Source organism: Etheostoma cragini, chromosome 9, assembly GCF_013103735.1.
Source record: "Etheostoma cragini isolate CJK2018 chromosome 9, CSU_Ecrag_1.0, whole genome shotgun sequence".
In the NCBI taxonomy this organism is placed as follows: domain Eukaryota; kingdom Metazoa; phylum Chordata; class Actinopteri; order Perciformes; family Percidae; genus Etheostoma; species Etheostoma cragini.
This window is the reverse complement of record NC_048415.1, coordinates 24,275,646-24,300,563: the sequence shown is the minus strand read 5'-3', so window position 1 is coordinate 24,300,563 and position 24,918 is coordinate 24,275,646. Positions and strand designations below refer to the sequence as shown.

The following is a 24,918-nucleotide window of genomic DNA, read 5'->3' as shown; positions in this document are numbered from 1 at the left end:
TCTTCTCTGCATTCTCACAGATGAAAAATAGTCGAAAGACTCCACTGATTATTCAACATCTGGAACAGATTTGGACATGTGAACTTGGTCCTGGTGGACTCCTGACAACATGCACCACTGGGATGCACAGTATATTCTACACAGGCTGCCTATGAAGAACTCATCGGTCTCACATACACATAGCTGCATACGCCGAAGGTTTACAACCCCCAGCATTTCCCCTCCTTCTGATCCTCAAGGAGAGCTTCTGTCTCGCCGTTTTCAAAAGTCGTCTTTAGAAAAAATTATCTTGTGCATGTAGAGCTGGTTTTAGCAATGCTACGAGAAAAGAAAAACTAGAAGAAAAAAAAACTCCCTCTCTCCCACAATGACGACACAGTGAATCAACCAAACTGGGGAGAGACTGGGCAACCGCACCTCTGTGAAAATATTTCATCATCAGGACTTATCCCTGGCAAAATGACTCCGCAACATTACATTTTTAGTTTTTCTTCATCACAGTGCCATTCAAATACCAGAAGCAATGCCTCAACAGAGTAGTTCACTTTTCTCATTTCTCAGATGGAAAAAGATCATCATCATATTAACTGAGCTCAGACCAGTTTCCAGTTCAGTTCAGTTCGAGTAAACTGCTGCACCGTTGAACCGTTTCTCTCACTTCTCTCCTGATTCCTTTACTGTACTTGATGTATTGTCAACAGGCTGGCTTCTGAAAGGCAAGAGGCTGATAACCTATCAGCTGGTGCTGCTGGTGCAGCATTTCCTTCCCAGAAAACACACACACACACACACACACACACACACACACACACACACACACACCAGGCTGTCACCTTCTGACCAGTGAAAAAACTATTTACTTGGCTCCTGTTGAAAAACTACCACGTGCTGAGGTCATCTTCAAAATCCGTTATGTCTTTAATAATGTTCACAATTTGTGGTGTTTCTGACTCACTCAGCTGTCCCAAAACTAAAGACTGAAATTCTAACTCTACATCGATTATGCTCACACTCACACAAGCTAGCACTTCTGCCAGTTGTGTTCTGTTCCAGTTAAACAGAGAGCAGGCAATGGTGTCATGCATAAATTGACAACAGCTGAATGATTTTGTAACATTTTTACAAGTCTGTTACTTTTTTACACACACCCCCACCCAACCCCCACCCCCAACCCTTTCCTATAAAGAATTTGAAGTCACAAACAATGATTTAAGTAGAACTGCCACTGATGCCCATGCTTCTGCTTTTTAGGAACGCGTCCCAGCTGAAGCAGCTGCAGGACCAGATTCTATTGGAGCAACAGGAAGCAGTCAGCTGGCAGCAGCAGGAACACCCGAGCCAAGAAATCCCGCCTCCACCTCAGCAACAAGAAGCGCCTCCACCTGCTCCACCATCCCCACCTCTCCCACCTCCTCCCTCCTTCCAGGAGCTGGAGAGCAGCACCGCCATGCAGGCCAGCACCTTCAACTACGCCCGGCCCAAGCAGTTCATCGCAGCCCAGAGCCCCGGCGGGGCGGGCTACATCACCCAGTCCTCTGGCTCCTCAGGGTCCAGCCTATCCTCCCCCCTGTCTCCTCCCACCTCACACAAGCCCTTCACCCGGGTCACCGTGCCCCCCTTCACCAAGGCCAGCAGCGTGGAGTCTCCCAGCTCTCCCTCCTTCCCGCCTCCACCTCCGCCCTTCTTTAGCTCCAGCAACCTGTCCTCTCCATCAGGCCCTGGCCAAGACTTCCCTCCTCCTCCGCCTCCCCCCCCTCCGCCCGTCTCCATGTCTCCAGCCCTCTCAGATATGTCCTCGCCGTTCTCTTCCGTTCCTCCGTCTCCAGCCTCCAGCTTCCTGTCCTCAGTGTTGCCCTCCACACCCTCCTCACCCAGCAGTCCTATAGTCAACGCCCTGGGCCTTCCCAAAGGCAACGGCACCGTGTAAGTATCCTTCACATACACTTCTACAAATAGAGCTGTCAACTTACGCTAGCTCTTTACACATGTTGTGTCTCAGGCGAGTTGACCTGCTGGCAACTGGCGGCCGGATGTATGCTAGATGGAGGATGACATGTTTACATTTTTATATAGCATGTTTACAGGAAAACGCGAACTAAAGAATTCTTTTAAACCCACAAAAACCCACACACAAAGACACAAACGTCTTCTCAAGGTGCAAGAGCTTTAGCACCTACAAGGCAAGAAAATATACAAGAGGACCTGAGAGTGAAAGGTGTGTCAAAATCAAATAAACACTCAAGATGTATCACTTCACAGAGTTCTGCGCCCAGCATGATGTAGGCTGCAGGACTTTGAGCGCTGCATATTTGGTTAGCCGATCAAAATCTCTCATTGTGTAGATAATCCTCCTCTGATGGCTGTCCTTAAGGGAGACATTTTTCTTTTTCCTTCACCAAGGGCATTCCACCTTAAACTCTTTGCCAGTCATTTTTCATCAGCCCCTCACTCACCACTGCACTCCCCCTCTCACCCTGACATTCCTGCCGCAGTTGTGAGAGATAAGAAGACACATTGTGGAATGCTATAGCTGCACATGTCCAGATAAGGCTGGATACGAGAGAGCCAGAGAGGGAGCAAGAAGAGCTAGAGAGGAAAGAGGAGTTTCGACGTGTTGAGATACTGCACGTGCGTCACAGAGCCACAACGTTGACAAATGTTTCTGTTTTGTCCTTTTTTTTAGCAAAGCGTTCCCCAGGAAGACCTCGGTCACCAGAACGCCCCGCCTCGCCTCTGACTCTGACATCCAAGGGTCCAAGGACGCCGTCATCCAGGACTTGGAGAGAAAACTGCGCTTTAAAGAGGAACGCATAAGCAATGGTCAACAGGTGTGTGTGTGTGTGCGCGTGCGTGCGTGTATGTGTGTGTGTTAGTTCTCTAGGTTTATTCCATTACTGAAACATCGGTGTGTTTGCGGACAATCCGAGAATGAGCGTGTTCAGTAACGCAGATTAACATCCCATCAAGTCATGCATCTATTCCTGAAGAAAAAAACAAATAAAAGTGTATTTAAGCTTTTGTGCCATGCACCCTCAAATAAATTCAAAATGTTGTATCCATAAGTAACTACATCCCTCCTAACACAAGATACAGTGGCTAGCCGATGGTGTGTGTTAGTGTGTGCTCTGCAACTCACACACTAACCCCCCACTGACCCCAATAATCCCTGCATTTCTAGAAATTAACCTATGAGGAGAAGATGGCCCGCAGACTGCTGGGTGCTGACAACGCTGCCACAGTCTTAAACACACAGGACACAGAGGAGGAGCCAGTCACACAGGTACGGTAGTTTTTTTTTAGGATCCACACACTTGGAGGGGGAAATCCCACATACTGTACACACTTCACTGTTTTTTACACAAATCCCACTGTTGCATGTGTGCGACACGTCACCTTTCTATTCTCTGGTTTGTCTACCTGTGCTTTTCTGGTGTCATTCCTATCTTGTGACTATACTGGCATTCCTTAACATACTGTTGAATCTGAGAGCACACAACCCTTACCCCACCCCACCCCCCAGTCCCTGTAAACACTGTTGAAGAGCGAGATATTGAAAGCAGGGTATAAACACGGTAAAGTCCTCCAGAGGCCTCCATAAAAAGCTCTGTTTATGCAAACTGGTAGAAACCAATGTTGCTGGAAACATGCTGGGGGGTGGGGAGTAACACTGTTTGAAGGCTTGTGTGGCTGTTTGTCTAACTGTGAGCCCAAAACATTGTGTAGTTGTGTTAAAGTGTAGCAACTCAGCACAGCGTTGGTTGTTCATTCACACACAAACTGGCTTCTTTTCTTTAACTTGTGCATATGGTTGTTTATATTAATCCTCTTATTTACACTTATGGAAAAAATTATTTGCTGTTGAATATTTTCATTTCAATTTTTTTAATTTTAAATTGGACCACATAACAAGCTGCATGCACCAAGAGTTGACAGAGGGGAAACTGGCTCTGAATCAAATTAAATTACATTTTATTCATAATTTCAAATAATATTAAGAGACCAAACAATTCCCTCAAGAGTAATAGCAGAGAGAGAATACTTAACTACTAATAAATAAAGAAATTTGACTCACAAGTGAAGTCCCAATGCAGATGTAACAGAACCGTGGGAACATATTTTGAATTAGGGGTGCTGACAAAATTCCAGTTAAGTTTCCAGTCACAATCAACCCCCCCCACACCTAACTGAATCCATCACATATTATTTCACTGTATAGAGATTCAAATCTTTATAAAAAGCCTATCCAAGACAATAATTAACCTGCCATAGGCCATTGACCCGGAAACACCAGAAAATAATAGACCGTTATAACTATTAAATATAAATGTCTTTCTTACCCATAGGCCTACTGTCAAGAGAAAGACTTTTTATTCAAACAAATGCACTTTGTGGTGTCAAAACAGTACTACTAAGGCTTCAATAATAACTGGGACATATGTAGGCTACATGCTCTACAAGCATAAAAACAAGAATAAAGTCCATAATACAAGACAAAACCCACTAGGGGTAACACAGAATACAGGCACACGGCGGAGACAATGAACAGAACTACAAGTTAAAAAACAGAGCCACTGAACACATCACTGAATTATATCAAATCAAAGTAAAGCAAGCCAGCCAGTCCTTAACCAAACACTGAAATAGAGACATTCACCCTTAAGTTTTTGTAGCACAGCAATAACAAATGTAAGGCATAAAGATATCGGCCGTGCATCAACAGTTCTTAACAAGGCCTAATCATTTTATAACAGTACGGTAGGTTAATTAAATATAGGTGCAACCTCATTCTGGTTTTCCAATAAGAACGCTTTACAGGCATGTAAAAAAAAACAAAGTTATCTCCAATAATTTTTGTAAACTTTCGGTTGTGAGCGGTTGATGCAGATACTCTGCACGGCGGCAGCATAATGATAAACCAGCATTCTTACCTTGTGTTGCAGTCATAACACAAAATGTGACCTTGAGGCTGGCAGCACTGAGTTGACGTTGTTAAGGTTCCCTCCGCGGTTGCCCTGTTGCTGCTAGCTTGGCTAACAACATTAGCTGCCTGGTGGTCTGGTGCTAGCAGGTCGCTCTGGGAGTGTTGAGGAGAGGTGCTGCTAGCTTGGCTAACAACATTAGTTGCCTGGTGGTCTGGTGCTAGCAGGTCGCTCTGGGAGTGTGGAGGCGAGGTGCTGCTAGCTTGGCTAACAACATTAGCTGCCTCGTCGTCTTTTGCTAGTGGGTCACTGTGGGAGTGTGGAGGTGAGGTGCTGCTAGCTTGGCTAACAACATTAGCTGCCTGGTGGTCTGGTGCTAGCAGGTCGCTCTCGGGGTGTTGAGGTGGAGAGGTGCTGCTACTTCTTTCGGTTACAGTTACTGAATTTTCTGCCTCCGATCTTTTAGGCTTTTTAGCCTGTGGTTGATTTATAAAGACATCCAAAATGCGCCTTTGTGCCATGGCTAGCGAACTTCTGTACTGTTGAACCACCGGGAAAGTTCCCACAACTCTCTCCACTCAGCGTCAGACGCACGCAGCGCGCCTCACTCACCCTTGGCAAAATCGGCAGATTCATTCTAATTAAATTATGTGTTTATCTCTTACTTACCAAATTGTAAAATGGATTACATTTCATTTCTAGTGAAAGGGATTAGGTTTATATTAATAATCAATTTATTAAAACTAAATGTTTTTGTTTGGTTGTTGGTCCTTTTGTTAGGGGGTGCTGTAGCAGCCTCCCCACCCCTAGTTCCCGCAACCATGAACCTACAACACAAGTTGTTTCTACACTGTCATCTTTAGTGTGCCTGTTGGCATGAGAAGCGATCTGATTGGTTGTGGCACGCCATCACTGCATGACTCTGGGCATGAACTCTAAGCCCTGGACTGCATCTGTACCAATTCATCGGGATACGTCGTATTTTGATAGTAAAGCATGTGGATTTAAATGTTAAATGTTTTGAGAGCATGGTAAGATTGAACAGGTACACACACTAAAACACACAACAACCATGTGTTTGCCACTGTGTGTGATGCACAGTGACAGTACAGTACAACATGAAAAAAACCCTTTTTCTCTCAACAGGAAGACGAGTCATCTGATAGAGAATATTTCCCTCAAAAGGTGTTTGGAAGCTTTGTTTCTCTCTGTCCCCTTTTGTGTAAATGTGCACACAGAGTCACACTAAGAGCTTTCACTTTGGCGAAAACAGGATCAGGCCTGAGAATTAGCTGATAAGGGAACAAGTGGCACACAAAGGCAGCGATATGGAATTTAATTTCTTTGGTCCCTGCGGTTCCATTCCACTCATTGTGTAGTCCATTCACAGGCAGGTGTGCCTGGAAACACAAAAGAATGCAACTGATTAGGCTCGTGTAAAACTCACCTTTTACAGTTGCTTGTTGCTCACATGAATAGTTTGAATTGATTCAGATACTGCCGCATGCTGTAGCTTGATTGCAACGCAAGTATCAGTCAGCACCTTTTCACCCAGGTTGCACTTTGTTCTGTCTGTGTCCATCACGCAATGCATGCTTCGACGTTAATTTGCATTTGAGATGTAAGCCAGCAATTAAGTTAAATCTTTAGAAAGCAAGGATAATTGAATAATACTTTGTTAGATTTTTAAGAAAAGAACATGCTGCAACAGCTGCCTCTGTGCTATTATAGGATGATACCTCAGCAGATCAGGATGGGCCACTTCTGTGATTGCTGTCGTTATGAGCGGCAGATTGAGGATAAATGCTGGTTCTGCAGCTGTTCCCAAGCCCTGTCATTATCTGTGGGATGTGTCATCAGCCCACGTTGCCCTGCAGATGTTCCCCTTGCTTCAGCAGAGCAACAGTGATGACAGATTGATGGAGGTGGTGGGAAGGAGGAGTGGCTCATCGGGACAAGGAGGAATTAGGAAATTGGGAGAAAGTTGCTAGTTTGGGTGACAATCAAGACAGGTTAATGATTGTGTGTAAAATGTAGAATAAAGGGAAATAGGGTTTCATTGCTAGCTTCCTGCATGCTCTTGAATGTGTTGGCCCTTCCCATGTGATCCCAAAAACCTGCTCTAGTACTTCTGTCTCAGTGTTTTTCTAAATTCTTTTCCGCTCTCCTTCTCTGGCATGTAGGAATACAAAGTGTCCAGCTTTGAGCAGCGTCTGATCAGTGAGATTGAATTCCGTCTAGAGCGTTCACCGGTGGAGGAATCCGACGACGACGTGCAGCACGATGAAGACTCAGCCGGGGGGGGGGAGGCCCCATCCTTCGACCAGAAGCTCAAACACTACAAAGTCTTCGAGGGCATGCCCGTCACCTTCTCCTGCAAGGTCCACGGAGACCCCAAACCAAAGGTAGGAGGTTGAACATGTTTACCAAAAGAATGTCATCGCACTTTATTAGACAATGTTGGTGATGACGCTGTGGCAGTTATTAACATTAGATGCATATTTGGTTATTTTGAGGCATTTACACGACTTGGCTCCCTTGCTTTGGGAGTTGCTGATGTGTGATGTTGATGATGGAGGGTGTAGATGTTGCACATGTGCTCCGTGTTGTGATAAGGGGGGGCCCTTTGCGAGAACACACACTGGCCTGGCCTGGGCTGGCTGCCTGGCTCGGTTCACATTAATGGCATGGTGATGACAGGCTTCAGGATGAACTGATGAAATATAAAAAAGCAGAGCGATAGAGGTAAAAGAGGCATAGAGCACTGCATGAAAACTATCAAAAGATGATACTAAACATTAGTTTTATAAGGCCCTGATTTTAATATCAAGGTCAGTCTGGTAAATCCTAACTTTGTCTGATAGTTTCCGTCCGTTCTTATCTTGTGTCACAGGTCTATTGGTTTAAAGATGGCAAGCAAATCTCCAAGAGGAGCGAGCACTACAGGATCAGCCGCGACGCTGATGGAACCTGCTCTCTGCACACCGCTGCAGCCTCACTCGATGACGACGGCAACTACACCATCATGGCTGGCAACCCGGAGGTGAGCAGATGGGTGCAGACATCAGAGATAGAACTTTCTGTTCACCTTTTCATAGAAGAAAAACAAATTGCACACATACACATTTGTCTGGCTGCTCCTTAGAAGACATTAGCGCCCATTAGCGAGAGAATAATGAGTATCGAGATAATAGTCTCCGGCCTGAAGAGGAAGAGGGCGTTGAATGAGACAGGAAATCTCTACAGCCCATGAGGGTCAAAAGTCCATGTGCTACAGGAATTCTAACAGCTTTTTCCAGCTCCAACACTCACATTTTATTTCCTCCTCCCTGTCTGACTGCTGCTTGTACTGTGGTGGAGTGTCAACACCTCATCAGCTCCCTCCCTCTCTCTCTCTCTCTCTCTCTCTCTCTCTCTCTCTCTCTCTCTTTCCACCCCGCAGGGCAGGGTGAGCTGCACCGGTAGGATGATGGTGCAGGCTGTGAACCAGCGAGGCCGAAGCCAACGCTCCACACCTGGACACATGCGCAGGTGAGGCTGCGCTGACTGGCAGAGGAATAGATTTCATTCCCAACTCAGAGCTGCTGGCTGGCACATGTGCTGCGTGCTGTTCGCCATCTGCTTTACTTCTGTACTCACTCACTTGCACAGATTTAATAGGTGGTTTTATAAATGTTCGCTGTGAGCTGAGTCACAGTTTTGCTTTTGTTGAACTGTCTGTCCAGGAAAGAAAGGCTCCGTGTGAATGAGAGGGAACACCTGTTTGCGCTGCTCTGTTTTCCATTGCTCTTATGACTTTGTATACATAGAGCGCATTCATCCGAGTCCAGATATTGAAAAGATGCACAGAAGATCACAGACGCTTCTCACACAACACAAAACACCTGTACTCACTCCCGGAGCTCAGAGGTGTTTTGAGAAGAGAGATCAAGATAAGAATCAGTGTCTCCCTTTTCTTTTTTCCCCCCTCCCTGGTTGACGTGCAGGCAGAGTGGTGATGTCATTGTTATAGAGCAGAATCACAGGAACCCCTATGAGTCTTAACCTGCTGTACACGGTTAAGGGGGGAATCAAGAAAGAGCTAGTGGAAGGATGCCAGAGCAGGAAATAAGGACAAAAAATTCTTACTATGTCTATGAAAGGGGGGGAATATAATATACAAGTGAGAATTAATGTGTAATAAGCTTAACAAGCTTCTCTAAAAAGCATTTAGATCTATGCTTCAAAGGGACATACACTCAACAACTAAAAGGCTTCGATTTTTTTTTTAAATAGAAATGAATTTAAAGTTGCAAAACATGCAAAAGAAAAATCCAGAAGTTGATTTTTATTACCAAATACGTACTTTTATCTCTCTCTCTCAATCAGGCCCAGGTCCAGGTCTAGAGACAGCGGGGATGAGAACGATAACATCCAAGAGCGCCACTTCCGCCCCCACTTCCTGCAGGCGCCCGGTGACCTCATAGTTCAGGAAGGCCGACTGTGCCGGATGGACTGCAAGGTAAACGCACGCCAACCTGTGCTAACATGGGTGGACAGTGTGGTTAAAGCGCGGGGGGGGTGCATCTGAACACTTTCCGTATAAAACAGTTCTTTATTGATTAGTATGAAGAGACTTCCTGAGTGATTTGAGTGTGTTTGGCCATTTTTGACACAGTGCTGCTCACTGAAGGACATTTTTAAAACTTAAAAAGAGAAAAGACAAATTATACATTATGTATTTTTGTCTGGTATGGCATGTTAATCTTTGAACTTTAATGTGAAGAAAGCTTTTTCTTTTTTATGACCGCAGTTTTAAGGCATTTCTTTTTGGACAACTTATGTCATAATCTGCAACTTTTACTTTGGCCTTCTACTTATATACTTATAGTTAGTTTAGTCTAACGGGATCAAGGTCTAACATAGGGGTGTAGTTTAGCAGAGAGCCAACTTCTGCTTTAACCTTCTGTGCGTCTAACCTGTAGCTGTTATTCTGATAAAAGAGAAAGAGACATGGTTTAAAATAACTGAGACATAACTGGAAAAATGCCCGCACCAAAGAGAATATGTTAATCATAGTTATAGAGAAAGTAATTTCAGATCCGCCCTTTAATTCAGCGTCTGTATTGCTTTCAGGGAGGCTCCATGTCTGCGCTGCCAAGGACACAATTCCCTTTCCGTGCATTTCTTTAGGGAATAAAAAGAATAGCGGAGATGAGCTCACAAGATCGGTGTTTCATCACTTCTTTGCGTTACGAATGGCTCAAAGCATCCAGGGAGAATAGAGAGGCGTCATTTTGCAGTTTAATTAAGTGAGATTAAGTGGGATCAGGTTTTCTATAATTATTTACCCCTCGTGCCACTCCCACCGCCCCATGCTCATTTTCTCTCTTTGAAAGCTGGTACATGTAATAAAATGAAACAGGGCCACAATTAACTCACTTCAAAAATACTTTTTATGCTCGTCAGAAATAAACTGAGAGTCTCCATTTCTACAGAGCCCTTAATGTCAAGGATATTTATAGCAAATATTTATTTGTACATTTGTGGCTTTCCAAAACTTTCCATCCTTAAAATGTCCCAACTTCTAAAAGTGGTTTGGATCGCTTCCAGAAATACTTATCACCGCTTAGTCTACTCTCTTTTGTAATATCTGTGAATTTCACATTATAATACCATACATGCATACCCACAGCGGTGCATTTTCCAGGTGGGAAGGGTGAAGTAGGTCCTGGGTTTCTCTGCAAAGTGAGACGAGTCTGCAGTTTATTCCCATGCCAAAGTGTGCAGGCGACCAGGCTCCTCCAGACAAACACAACACAGATGGATTAACCAAACACTTCTGTTTTCATACTCTCAATAACACACTGTCCCCACAGAACACATGCAGCTTATTTATGCATTTTCTCCAACAAAAACCTGTAGGTGAGCGGCCTTCCCACTCCGGACCTGGTCTGGCAGCTGAACGGGCAGACCATCCGGCCCGACTCCGCCCATAAGATGCTGGTGAGGGAAAATGGTGTGCACTCATTGGTCATCGAGCCTGTGACGAGCCGCGACGCAGGCATCTACACCTGCATCGCCAGCAACCGAGCCGGGCAGAACTCCTTTAACCTGGAACTCATTGTTGCAGGTAAACAGAAACATCAAATCAGTAGTCGCGTGTGTGCTGAAGATACAGGTTAGCATGATTTGGACCAAAAAAATACATCACACATCAAAAAATCTTCCAACAATCTTGACATAAATTATATCAGCAACCTTTTGTTCACTGATTAAACAATCTGTATCATGACGTTTTTAGTTTTTTTTAATATATTTACTGCCTTAAATCACTTTTAGGCTAAATGCAAACAAAATTTCTTTGCATGTTATTCTTTGACACGTTTACAGTGTCAAACAAGTGTTTCCAGTTTTACATGTAAGCATGGTTTGGACCTAGGAAAAATCTCATTAATGGACTCTCTCCTCAGCCAAAGAGATGCACAAGGCCCCTTCGTTCGTCGAGAAGCTGCAGAACACAAGTGTGGCTGAGGGTCATCCTGTGCGACTGGAGTGTCGTGTCGCGGGGGTCCCTTACCCACAAATCTTCTGGAAAAGGGAGAATGAGTCATTAACTCACAACACAGATAGAATCAGGTACAGAAAATCCAGTTTGTTTGTACCAGATTATGGGCACTTCCCCCAAAAACCAAACAATAGAATGTGTAATTAATCACTTCCCTTAAATTTGTGTCAATTGTCTTTCCCAGCATGCACCAGGACAACTGTGGCTACCTGTGTATGATCATCCAGCCAGCCATGAAAGAAGATGCTGGCTGGTACACTGTGTCGGCCAAGAATGACGCCGGCATTGTATCCAGCACTGCCCGCCTCGATGTCCACAGTAAGTTGTGACTCTGAAACGCACACACTCTGCTCATCCAATCAAAACCGCTCTTGTGTTGCTTATTTTCCATTCTACGCATCATTAAACACCCTCTGCTCCGTCCACAGCTCAGTGGCAGCAGCCTAACCTCCCCAGGCCCAAGAAGGTGCGTCCCTCCACCAGCCGCTACGCCGCTCTGACAGAGAGAGGGCTGGACGTGAAGGCAGCATTCTTCCCCGACTCCAGCCCGCTGCAGCCGGGTGGCCTGGTGGAAAGTGATGACCTGTAGAGAGACCCCCCTCCCCGAGAAAAACCTGAAAGCTGCCCTTGTTCTCAGCACTCTGAAAACAAATACTTTATGATGGCAACAAGGGGGAGCGTAGAACCTTATCCACCGGAGGGACTGCGGATACAGAACTGAAGGGTTGGGGGGCAGAGTGAGCTGGTGTAGCCATGGTGTTCATGTTTTTATAATGTTCCCCTTGCTTTATTTTATCAAATGGACCTGGAAAACTATTGAAGTGTTTACCACAAGGAAAGACTGTTCATTAATATGCTCTCACGTGTTTCATGACCTGTTCGGTTGACTCTATTTAGCAAAAGGTTGCCTGTTTAAGTGCCTCAGTCAAAATATACAAAATGAATGAAACATGGATTACTATGCATGTTCCTAGTGGTGCCATTTGATATACACAGGCTAATGCTGTATCTATACGTAGCACGCCCCCAGCTGGGTTTAAATATGGACATGAGGGAGAAAAGATGACTTCAAAAGCGGCAGAAGGACTCAAAGCCTCGTAACTTTGATGAATGAGATCATACTTTTATTCTGTTGGCTTGTGTACAGTACTGATGTCAACAGTATCTGACTGTAGCTGCAATATCAAACAGTCTCTTTGTTGTCATACATTAGGTTACAGATATTGGAAAAGGCCGGGCCTTACAGACAGTCGTTTTTTTTAGCAAAATAAATTACATTTTGGAAAAGAACGCTCACACATGAATGTGATCTGTTTGATTGTGGAAGCAGTACAGCTTAAGGAAAGTTGGATCTGACAGACAAAGGAGGGGACAGCAACAGAAAAGGCAGTTTTTTGTTAATATGATGGGCATCAACTTTAATGTGGTAAGTTAACATTTGATAGAGGGATGTAAGTGACTGGTGATATTCAAAAAAGGAAGATCTTTGGCAATTGAGGGTCATTTGTGTGAATTTTCTTTGATGTTTTCTTTTTTTAAAGGGTGAATTGAAATGTTCTTACTCAAGAGAGGGTGCTGTGAAAGGTTTCTGTATTTTTGTCACACACACACACATCACAGATTGTCCATTTTATTTTTGTATGAAAAGAAAACCTCCAACAGTCTTGACATAAATTATATCAGCAACCTTTTGTTCACTGATAAAACAATCCTTTCTGTATCATGAAGTTTTATAAATATATTCACTGCCTTAAATCACGTTTAGGCTTAATGCAAACAACTTCTTTGCATGTTATTCTTGGACACTTGTACAGTGCCAAACAACTGTTTCCAGGATGTATAACCCCCCCCCCCCCCCATGTTCAGGGGTAGAAAGCACTCTTAGCTGGTAGAAAGCAAAATCCAGTTATATTTATATCTACTATTTTCATCACCTATACTATACAAAGTGGACATCTTTTTCTGTCTGTTCAGAACTTGCATCAGCTGACAGTTACTGTGTTTGCACATTTCTATGCCAATCAATGCCTGTATATGGATTGTTCTCCTGATTTTATTTTAGGTTATGAAAGTTAATAAAAATCTAACGCTTCAGAGACAGTGTGAGATGTTTTTATAGACTGGCAGACTCTTCTTAAAACAATAAGAGAATGCCAAAAAAAAAACATTATCAGTCACAGCGGAAAGAACATACTTGCTAAGAATGTTAGTCAGAGTAAATGTAATCCAGTCCTTCAATAGGAAATACAACGTGTAGGACGATTGCACGCTAAAAAACAGTACAGTTAAAGTTGCAAATTAAAGTTTTGATTCTAATGGATGGTAACAGCATGTTCCAGTGAAAGGAACAACCAACGCAGGATTTCAAATCTCATCTCTGGGCACGTCAGTCCCCTCCAACCCCATCCATCCACACTACAGTTTCAGAGCTGTAACCAGACACTCAAAACATTCCCAGAGTTAAAAATACCCCCACCTCCACCACTAAGTCTAATTTCCTCCAGCTGCAGCCCAACATGCCTGGCCCCTCGACAGGCCCCTCCAGAGGTGGGCTCGGGGGGCCACTGGTGGAGGGTTGAGGGGTGGGGGGGGGACATGTGTTGGCTGTGAGGGAGTCTCTGGGGGGAGGTGGGGAAACAACACAGTGCTACGATCAGTGGCGGGCTCTTTACAGTCATGGAAAAAGACCCAACGGCGTTCAATCTGCTGATCCAATTTAGGACCTCGGGGCACAGAGGTCTGGACTGGGCCAGACACTCTGGAGTCAGCAGCGTTAGTCATCACGACCGACTGTCACACACATCAGGCCACGTCTACTGTTGCCGGACAGAGTGACTCAGCAGAAAGACAGAGAGCAGCGGGACGGTGATCCTCAGAGAGATGAGGGGTTGTGTCTCCTATGTCAACAGGAAACTGCTTTTTTATCTCTTTTTTACTCTTTGTGTTTAGTAGCAAGAATTCTGATAAGAAAACAGCTGATATTAAATACTGTATATCCAATCTCACACTACAGCTCACCAGACTCTGCGTTGGCCAGAGTAATATCCAACTTCAGCCATGAAGCATTGTTGTAATGTTTGACATTCATTTATCATTCCCTTCATCTTTCTCTTGAGCCATTTCCTCTAGTCTCCATCTTCTATGCCTAACAAGACGTACCATTTTCAAGGAAAGGCAGAGTGACACTTTCACCTGCCCCGCTGCCGTTGTTCTGAACAATGAGATGACTCCAGGTAGGCCCCGTCCCTTACATGGCCAGCTGCAGTCCTCCATCCACCACCAGCACCTGTCCTGTAACGTAGGAAGACTCCAAAAGGAAGAGGACAGCCTGGGCTACCTCCTCTGGCTCTCCAAACCTCCTCAGTGGGATAGAGCGCACCCCGTCCTCCTCCTTCAGCCCTGCGGTCATGTCGGTGCGAATGAAACCTGGAAGCCAGAGAGGGCAGGGACATGAGACTATAATAAAAAAGACAACGCCAGAAGCTGAGACAGTAAAAAGAAGCCGGAGCAGTTGCTGAGAGGAAAGGTGAAGTAAGAAGATGAAGTTGTACTGTACCGGGAGCGAGCAGGTTGACTCTGACATGGCGTGAAGCGACCTCTTTAGCCAAAGAGCGCGTGAAGCCCTCTAGACCGGCTTTACTGGCACTGTAGACACACTGGCCAGCGTTCCCTTTCAGGCCCACAACAGAGCCTGCACGCAACAAACATCCATTAGGATGAATTAGGATAACACAAATGTTTAAAATGAAGCACTGGTAGGAAGCTACTACAGTATTTGATGCCATTATGCTTATAAATGACAATATTATAAATCACTAATATTTAAAAAAGTCCCACACAAAAGCATCCTACAGGTTTACAGAATGATGAATTATGTTTTTCTACGTTTGAGTCTGCCTTTGCTTTTGATTTATCTCAGTATGCTAATAAAATCAATATTGTTAATTGATGTTAAAACATGCAAAAATGTACGTAAAAGTAAAATGTATTTCACTTTAACCCTTGTGTTGTCTTGCCGTCAAAATTAAAAATGAACACTTTTGTTGACGCTTTTTGTCAATGTTTTTAACTTTTTATTAGGTTTTGGTCCCTTTTTATCAACACAACGCTTTTTTGACGTTTTCAACACAACCTATTAACTTTAGCTTTACAGTTATTTTGGGAATTTATGGTAAGTAAACCTCATTTCTAGGTAATTATACCTAATGTTTGAGTTAGAAAAGTAGAAATTAGAAATTATTTAGACTAAAACTAAATGAATGGATGTTGAAGATAATCACAGACTGGAATGTGTCAACTTTTACTCAATACTATTTCAAAAACACTTCCATTTGTTTTCTCAAATGCTATAAAATTAAATAAGACGCCCAAAAATTAATGAACGTAGAGATGTGTACTTGCCAAAGAGCGTTGTGTGGAATCCATCATGTTATTTGGTAGTTAAAAAGAACATTGCTTTAGGAAAGGACTGCCATCTAGTGACCCAACTGAGAACATTATTAATCATGAAGGCCACTGCCTTCAGAGCTATCGGTACCTATGTTAACAATGGCGGCTCCCTGGGTGTGCAGCATGCAGCGCAGTGCTGCCCTGCAGGTCAGCATGGTGCCCAGCAGGTTGGTGTGAAGCACAGCCACCATGTCCTCCGGCTTGGCCCTCAGTAGCAGAGCATCCCTGAACAAACACACAGTGATATGGGTCAGCCATAAAGTTCAACATCATATCCATCTATATATAAAAGTACAGCAGGGTGCTAGCGGAGGAGCCCGCTTGAGTGCCTGCTCACCTGTTGATGCCAGCTGCATTTACAAGATAAGAGATGTTTCCACAGGTCTTCTGGATCGTCTCAAAGGTTTTCTGCACCTCCTGCTCTTTAGAGACATCGCAGCTGAAAGCCACGTGGTCAGCTAGAGAGCATATACAGAAGGAATATGAGTTTAGATGCTTACAAGACTACAGTCTGTTCACAACTGCTGCAGGTAGTGTGGCTTCTTCTTTGTGTTTTTTAGCACTAAGCACCAGATCATAGACCGTCAATATTAATATATATACAGTCTCTGAATCAGATCAGGTAATGTGTCTGTATATAACTTTGACGTTTTCTTTTAGAGCTGCAAAGATTAATCGATTAGTTGTCAACTATTAAATTAATCGGCAACTATACTGATAATTGATTAACCAGTTTGAGTCAGTTTTTATGAAAAGAGTGATAATTCTCTGATTCCTGCATGTGAATATTTTCTTCTCTCCCCTGTGACAGTAAAACAAATATCTTTGAAGTATTCAGATCCTTTACTTAAGTAGAAGTACTAATACTACACTGTAAAAATACTCTGTTACAACTTCAAGTCCTGCATTGAAAATGTTACTTGAATAAAAGTTTCATCAGGAAAGTGTATTTGAAGTATTTAAAAGTACTCAAATGCAGAAAAATCCTCACATCTTAGAAACGGGAACAATCCAAACAGATCTGTCAATCACCTAAGTGTTTAATCATCTAATCATTTCAGCTGGAGTTGTAAGCCTGTATACTGTTGGGTAGTGCAATGTATACTAAAAGAGCGTATTTTAACCCTCCTATAGTCTTCGGGGTCAAATCCGACCCATATTCAAATGTTTCTAAATCTGAAATTTGGGTTTCCTTCAACAAAATTGTAAAAACAATAACGTGGATGGTTCCATACAACGCTCCTCACAAGTTGAATAACTGATCAGTTCACTAGTTTCATTGAATTTAGGTGTTTAATTTAATTTTATAGCCTTTTAAGAATAAAAAACATTTTAAGAACACTGAAAAAGGTCCCAGAAATGTAGGAAAAAACAACAAAAAGGTCCAACAAATGCAGAAAAAATCGACAAACACATTGTAAAAAGTGAGAAAGAACTTCGGGAACAATTATAAAATTTAAAAAAGTGACAACCAAATGTCGGAGAAAGCTTCAAAAACTTCAAAACTACAACAAAATATCCTTAAAAAATCAACAAAGAACTTTGGGAAATGTGACAAAAGTGTCTAGTGGGCTCTCCATTTGTGCATGTATACTGAACATGTGTGTGTAACTCAGGCCTGTGTGTAATGTGTTTAATAAACAACAGAGTGTTAATTGTAATTTCCCCTTGCATTGTTATAATTAAGGAGGTTTTAACTTAAAATTCGGACCCATTGTGACCCATGTGTTCTGTGTGCAAAAAGTCTTAACTTGTAAAGTAACTAGTAACCAAAGCACTATAAAAAAGTATGGTATTTCTCTCTGAAATGTAGCGAAGTAGAAAGTGGCATGAAAAGAAAAGACAAGTACCTACAATTTGTACCTAAGTAGAGTACTTGAGGACATGTACTTGCACTCCACCACCTGTTTCCTGCTGAACATACATGTTTGTGTGTATCTATGCACAGCTCCATACCCCCATGTAGAGATGCCACAGTGGCTCGGGCAGCATCTTGGTTCCTGGATAGGACAGCCAGCCTGCAGCCCTTCTCTGCCAGCAAGCGGGCCACAGCCTTCCCGATGCCCCTGGAGCCCCCGCACACCGCCGCCAGCCGGGACATGGCGGACACCAGGACACCACACAGGACTGCACCACTGTATTTACAACTGTATAATGTACGTATGCACAAACTGTAACAAAACTAGCATGTAGTTAACGCATAGCTAATTTATTTACCACACACATACTGTAGAAAAAACTACAGCTCGTGCAAGCTAATGCTAATAAAATGTACTGCTTATGTTTCACGGTCATTTTGCCGTCTAGCTAGCTAGTAGCGTTAGCAGGTTTTCAGCTAGCTTAGACAAATATGGTTGCAGTATTAAATTAATAGAGCTTGTTAGCTGTACCTTAGCGTATTTTTGACTGCTTTTTTCCCCCGTTGGACAAAATTTGCTCCTCGGTAGATAAAATGAGTTTACTAACTGACAGAAGACCAAGAGCGGGCGCTTATGGACGTCGCCATGTTTCTTCTCAGTGTTGTTTCGTTGCTCTTCATTGGTCGATAGATGGCGCAGTAGACACACAGCAGCACAGCACAAGACTAGTCTGGTCCTTTCACTGTCTATGGTCCGGACGTACGCTGTATAAAACAGGTCTGGAGACTCTGGACTCACTGTTTTGCATCTTCGTCAAGTTTTCTATCTTCTGAAAGCCTCTAAGCAGCCAAAGTACACGTCAGTTTTCGTCCACGTGCATCGTAAACACCACAACAACCTGACATTGTCTCTGTAAAAGTTGTCAGTTCACATGACATTTAAATAGCCCAGAGAATTTACAAGGCCAGTGAAACTTTAAAACATCATTTCCTTGTACGTGTTTGCTAATGACATTTTCAACAAGGAAGCACTCACTAACACATTCCTGGTACTGTATAATTATTAGACACTCTTATATTAATAGGAACAAGTGAAGTTGTTTCTGAGTAAACTTTTAGAGATTAGCTGCCCATAGAAATAGTTCATTGACTGTTATTTGCAGTCAATCATTCTCCTCCTTGCTTCATGTGTCATTGTTTCCCATTAAAATACATTTCACCAGGAAAACACAACTGTCATTGGTGTAAAAAAGACAAGTGAGTGATGTTGAGAGTGGGTGGGCTCGGCCTACACCTGGACGGTCCATCAGACCGAGACATCCTGCAGGATTGATTTGCTGAGGTTAAACCACATCCACAACCTGTGCCAGAATAGACCTGTGACACTGAGCATAACTGTATGAATCACATCCAAAAATACAACCATGCCAAACATATAACATGCTCAGGGGAGGAAGTAGCGCAGTCCGTTGGGAGTTGGGTTGGGAACCGGAGGTTCAAGTCCCAGTACGGAGCAAAGTACGGAGTACAGAGTGTGGATTGGTAGCTGGAGTGGTGCCAGTTAACAAACTGCTCACTGGCAGCCCCCCCACTCTGACATCTCTCCATTTGTGCATGTATTTGTCCAAAGCATGTGTGTGTATTTCATGCCTGCGTGTGATTTTTAACAAAAACTCTATGTAAATTGTAATTTCCCCACTGGGGATCAATAAACAGTACACATTTATTTATTTATTTATATATATATATAATGGGATTACTCTCTGCACAATGTTCATTAATAACGTCTGGATGTCGCAGAGAGAAATACAGCTTGATTTGTATTCAGATCACCTCTCTGAACACCAAGACATCATTTCCCTCTTTCACACTTTACTGATCTAATTATACCTGCCAACAGAACAGTATTTTTCTCTCTCTGTGTGAACACACACACACACACACACACACACACACACACACACACACACACACACACACACACACGTCTCTGTAACCCTTTACATGAACATACACACTCAGATAGACATACATATGTGTATAGTTTCATGAAGGTATGTCTTTTTTGCTCATTGCTGTAACTGAAAATCTTTGAGTTTGGAACAAGTAATAAAGGGGATATTTTCTTTGAACATGTATTAGTCATTGTGAAATCTCTGAAATACCAATGTATACTGACATCTGTTCAAGGGAGCCAAATACCTGACTCCTCTGTGATGTACAGGAAAGGGTTCAAGAGAGACTTGACTGGCACTCTCACCCAGTGACTTGAAATTGACCCCTGAGCTATAAATTGTCAAGAAATTCTTAAACTCTTCTTAGACTCTTGACAGCCCTTGCAGCTATTAATGTTGAATGGTACCTACACCGCTTTTTTCCTGTCAGTCAAACAACCGCCTTACGCATTATTCAACCCACAACTCCCAGCTCCGTAAGACAGCAATGATCTTTTTTCAAATTCAGAATTTTGTAAGTCATGTACTAAAATAATACAAGCGGAGTGGCCAAAGAATGCAAAACAAATGTGATGAAGTCAGACAAAAAAAATAAATTACTTCTTGTTTATATTCCTAAATCTAGTCGTATGGTCATACATTGGAATAACTTATTTCCATGGTAACCCATCCTCTGCAGGGTACTGTGTGCAGCACAATGACCTCTGGGTGCCTGTCAGTTCCTGTCAGTGTTTCCCAGCTGAACACGCTGGAGAGGCTCACCTCTCTTTGCAACACTGCTCTGCTATATGACACAGGAGAAGCTCCTCTACAGCCCATAACCTTTTATTCCTGGAGACATTAATGGCCACATGTAGCGTAACTTACCCCAATCACATTTAATTAGGAACAACTGCCCTTTTTGCTGGTAATTCCTTAAATGTGAATACGTTCGGTCATATCTTAGGCCGTCTAAGCTTAGGAACAAAGGGAAAGGTGAGGACGGGGGTACTCAGTCGGTCCTGCCAACTTCGGTCTAGGTCTTTGATAATACTCCTGCCCTGGTTGCAGGTGGCCTACATAAAGAGCAACTAGAGAAAACAGAACACAACATTACTGTTATAACGAAACAAAGACTTAGCCCGAGGAAATTATGGAAACCATTAGCTTTTATTGTTATAGAGATTTTTTACAAAATGTGCTATTCCCTCAAATACTTCAGAATGCTTTTCACATAATAGATTTGTGCCAAATAGGTTGATTTCAGTTTCACCATTTTCAGACATACAACAGACTAACTAAAGACAAAAAAATAATCAAGTAGGTCACCTTGGCATGAGGAAAATCTGTTAAGTTGAATCAAGCAAACTTAAGTTGCCATGTGTTCCAATGGATGAAAATATAGTTTATTTACTGTTGTAAGAAATGCTTCATGTTTTTGAGAACTGTGCAGCCTATGCATGAACAATAATGAAAAGTCAGTACGATTAGATATGTCATGATAGTGCATTCATGTGTACACCTGTGTTGGAGTAAGTCTGACGTGTATATTAAAGGCGAACCAGTGAAAATGGAAAGACACTCAGAGGAACAGTTTAGCATATAGCCTGAGGTTGGTGTGGTGATTGCCAAGACAACAATGCGACTCCAGATTAATTCTACAGAAGTACCCATTCAGAAAGACAAAAAGGCCCTAACAGTGATTTGTACCATCCTTTTCCATACACTCCAAATTTCAAAGAAACTACATAACAACATATTCCAGCAGTCAGTTACACAGTGGTCCCCCTCAATTAACAACAGACTACAAAAAAATACAAACTATGGGTCTAATTCAATCAATAAATTCCTTTTCAAAACCAAATTTGGCACGATTCAGTGGTTGTCTCTTGACTTTAAAGTGTTTAAAGACTCAGCCCTCATAAGACTTGTTGAAGATCAGATGTATAAGTCACATTACATTACATATTGTGGGGTCTACTGAGGCAGGAGCCCTCAGCCTATTATGTTACCTAATCATACCTTTATTTTGAAGAAATTCATTTATTTAAAGAATACGTTAGGAAAAGGAATTACATAATGAGATTTTTGATCTAGTGTTATTTTTTTTCCCACTAAAACTGCCCATTCTTTTTGTTTTATGTTCAACAACCAACACTACGACCAAATCCACTCCAATCACATATAAATCTTACAGTCATTCAAGTCAATACAATAGTTAACATTAAAAACGTTGTATAGATGTAATGTACAACAAAACCCAATCATAAAAAAATAATAAAGGGGTCAAAGTGATTGATTTCAACAAAACCTTATCTTTTGAGATTCAACAGAATTACACTACACATCTCTTCCTATGGAGTGATACAATGATATGTTCCTTTAAGCAAACATTGTGTGCTTTAGCTAGCTGTGGTTTTTGCAACAAGTCACATTAGGAATGAGTTGTAGTGTACAAAAACTTGAGATCCGCTGAAGGGTGAGTGTTTCCTGTCTGTCTTACTGTGTGTCCAGGTTAGTTTAATGACAGACTCCATAAGAGCAGAAGGTGTCAGCCTCTGTGGAATTCGTAACAAACATAAATATACACTGAAATGAATCTGTTGTGCACCGTTACTGAAATGTTACGTTGCTCTTATAATGTAGAGCTACGTCTGGGTTTGCCTATTGCCAGAGGGCTTAGGAGAGAAGCTACACTGGGCACTAAAGACAAAGAAGGTACAAAGTAAGCAATGTTTGATTGCAAGTCTATATTGGAGTGTGGTTTCCACATATTGAAAAGGCATAACCAAACTGTCCTGCAACAGAAGTAAGACCATTTTGTCTCTTATGGGAGGCTTTGCTCATCACATGCAAATATTTGATCACTGCAGGTACTGGAGCACTTCAGCCTCAGCCACACCAGGGAAAACAAACTGGAGGCCTATGAATGGCCCACAGAAATATTTTGTGATGTGCAATGTTCACCTGCCTGTGAACTGTAGCTCAAATGTGCAATACGGCAGATCTCTCTTATGATCCTCAGGTTTAGGTAATGCCTTCAGAGCTGGGGAAGTATCCTTTTTCCTACCTACAGCGCAAGCGATGAGGACACTGCTCATTTGTTCTGGTCCGAGGATCTGATACACCTGCTCCTATCTGCTGACAGTTTGATAGCATGGTGAAACTGCAGTCAGAGGGACAAAAGTGTACCTGATGTTGGAAAATGTAGCATAAGGCATGTGTCAGCCAAACCCCTTAATGGGTTGCATTACAAAAAGGCCAAACTATGAAATAAGTTAAATGTGTAACATATCTATATCAACAGCTCATATTGGTTGTTTTAGGACTAATTTTCTTTGTGTCCTTATGTACAATAAAGTGAGGAACAGTACAAGGCACACATTTAACAGCTGAATTGTTACAAAAGATATAAATAACCAACAAAAAGTAAAGTTCATGAGTAGTGTGCTCCCCTCTTACGCTGTCCACTGTGCTTTCAATGACAATATATTCTGTTCTTCACCTCAGCTCTCTCTCATGTACCACTACTGTTTTTTTTTCAGTGGGCTCTAAGGAGTTAAAGTGTCCATACGATGGGCCTGTGCTATCAACCTTTCAAGCGCTGATCCGTTTGGTTGGCACGTTGACACACAGTAGCGAGGCGAGCAGCGGTCTGCTTGGTCATGGTGTTGACCGTGGTTCACCGTAATGTGCGTATTAGATGCTGTCTACAAAGCTGCCGGGGAACAATCCGGTCCTGCCGTTCCGTTGCAGTGTGCCTTTGAACCAGCCGTCCTCCCTCTTCCTGTGAACAAACACAATGTCGCCCTCCTTAAGTTCCAGCTCTGCCTCGCTCTGGGGAGGATATGATACCACCACTCTGTACCTGAAGGGAGGACAGCCAGAGGCACAGTCAGTGACTCATACACACTGCAACAATGACAAGTGATAAGTCATGATGCTTGTAATATAGTGTTACACTTTCCATGAAAAGGACAGAGCAGGACAATCACAAAACAACGCTTTGTAGCAGAAGATTCAGATCAGTGTACCTCTCACATATGATGGGCCGTGCATCGTGTTGTTGAGATAAGAGAGAGGAGCACGGCTGGCGAGGAGGAGGAGCAATCGGTGCACATCCATCAAGGGGACTGCTCTTCCGATGGGAGGACTCTGGTGCAGAGGAGGCTGAAAAGGCAGCAGCAGCAGTTTCGGGCTCAAGGCAGCTGACAGAGCCGGAGGGAGTGGAGGTGTCAGGGCCCACAGCGCCATGTAGCACCTCTCCTGCAGCAGCTTGTTCCGCCTCCAGGGTAGGAGAGGAGGGTGGTGAAGGACGAGACTTCTTCTTATTGGACAACATCTTCAGAAGACTTTTCTTTTCTCTCTGCAGCAACAACCACAACAGCATAACTTGTTTGTTAGAGAACTGCAACAACTCCTGAGGCATTTGAGGCACAAGTCATTTTTGCAAGCCGCAGACAGGTATAATCTAGTGCCTGGAGCTTGCTGTGTTTTTTCCACTGACACACAAATTCCTATTTATAGCAGAGAGGTTTTCAAGCTAAAGGTTGGAAGTGAGGAAAAACATAGCTACTGTCTGTTGCAAAAGACATAAACATTAATATAATTATAACATCCCTGTTGATTACTAGTGGGGAATCCTATCAGTGTGATTAGCATTCTATCAAATGTCATCAGGAATCTCAGACAATCCCAACCACAAGTTAGTCAAATCTGGTAGATCTCAAGTCAGAAGGCTTTCTGCTATAATTAAACATGCACACATCTAGTGCAAACAGCAGCAAAATGGATAATTAAATACAGATCATGTTAATTAAGCAAATGGAAGCACTGATATATTTAGACATATCCAACCTTGATGTCCTTGTCCAGTCGGCAAGCGAGAGCTGCGCTGTTAGATGTGGAATTGAGAGCAGAGCTGTTCCCAGAGCCGGGGACAGTAAAGACTGCTACAGGTCTCAAAGCATCACCCTCCAAAGACGCAGCACTGACATTGGGTGGGGTCAGAGACGCAGCGGCACAGCCCATTGCCACTCCAGCCCGGGAACAGCATTGAGCAGGATTGGAGGAAAGCTGCGGGCACACTGTAAGGTGTGGGAGATAGGTCACAGGTGTTGCAGACTGGATGGGTGTCACGGCTGCTGTGGGCCGGTCCTGACTGTGGCCCGCAGCTGCAAATAGGACATAAAACAATATTACATATTTAAA

General features: G+C 43.1%; 3 protein-coding genes across 14 annotated transcripts in view; 1 reads left to right on the top strand and 2 right to left on the bottom strand.

Moving 5' to 3' along the window:
- palld (palladin, cytoskeletal associated protein) overlaps positions 1-13,558 on the top strand; it is a 53,371-nt gene extending 39,813 nt beyond the window's left edge. For 7 of the 9 annotated variants that reach the window (XM_034881132.1, XM_034881136.1, XM_034881131.1 and 4 more), the window contains 12 exons: positions 1,252-1,923; positions 2,684-2,828; positions 3,179-3,280; positions 6,066-6,104; positions 7,103-7,324; positions 7,813-7,962; positions 8,362-8,450; positions 9,288-9,420; positions 10,824-11,031; positions 11,372-11,537; positions 11,651-11,784; positions 11,895-13,558. In XM_034881132.1, coding sequence (XP_034737023.1) covers positions 1,252-1,923; positions 2,684-2,828; positions 3,179-3,280; positions 6,066-6,104; positions 7,103-7,324; positions 7,813-7,962; positions 8,362-8,450; positions 9,288-9,420; positions 10,824-11,031; positions 11,372-11,537; positions 11,651-11,784; positions 11,895-12,055 — 2,221 coding nt within the window. In that variant the 3' untranslated portion in view covers positions 12,056-13,558. The remainder of the gene's footprint in view (positions 1-1,251; positions 1,924-2,683; positions 2,829-3,178; positions 3,281-6,065; positions 6,105-7,102; positions 7,325-7,812; positions 7,963-8,361; positions 8,451-9,287; positions 9,421-10,823; positions 11,032-11,371; positions 11,538-11,650; positions 11,785-11,894) is intronic. The other 2 variants (XM_034881134.1, XM_034881137.1) reach the window with 2 other exon arrangements.
- Positions 13,559-13,562: 4 nt separating this feature from the next.
- Positions 13,563-18,498, bottom strand: cbr4 (carbonyl reductase 4). Of its 3 annotated transcripts, none has more exons than XM_034881142.1 (6): positions 18,306-18,498; positions 17,872-18,062; positions 16,253-16,373; positions 16,004-16,140; positions 15,023-15,157; positions 13,563-14,892 (listed from the first exon to the last, which is right to left on the bottom strand). In XM_034881142.1, the coding sequence occupies exons 2-6, from the start codon at positions 18,014-18,016 to the stop codon at positions 14,714-14,716; spliced, it is 717 nt and encodes a 238-aa protein (XP_034737033.1). In that variant the 5' UTR covers positions 18,017-18,062; positions 18,306-18,498; the 3' UTR covers positions 13,563-14,713. The 3 variants fall into 3 exon arrangements, with proteins under 3 accessions (XP_034737033.1, XP_034737031.1, XP_034737032.1); XM_034881140.1 differs by having other exon boundaries at positions 17,872-18,086; positions 18,306-18,497; XM_034881141.1 differs by having other exon boundaries at positions 17,872-18,042; positions 18,306-18,497.
- Positions 18,499-20,858: 2,360 nt separating this feature from the next.
- The window catches only part of sh3rf1 (SH3 domain containing ring finger 1), a 30,372-nt gene continuing 26,312 nt past the window's right edge, over positions 20,859-24,918 (bottom strand). For both annotated transcript variants that reach the window (XM_034881517.1, XM_034881516.1), the window contains 3 exons: positions 24,565-24,881; positions 23,742-24,073; positions 20,859-23,575 (listed from right to left, as the gene is read on the bottom strand). In XM_034881517.1, coding sequence (XP_034737408.1) covers positions 23,407-23,575; positions 23,742-24,073; positions 24,565-24,881 — 818 coding nt within the window. In that variant the 3' untranslated portion in view covers positions 20,859-23,406. The remainder of the gene's footprint in view (positions 23,576-23,741; positions 24,074-24,564; positions 24,882-24,918) is intronic.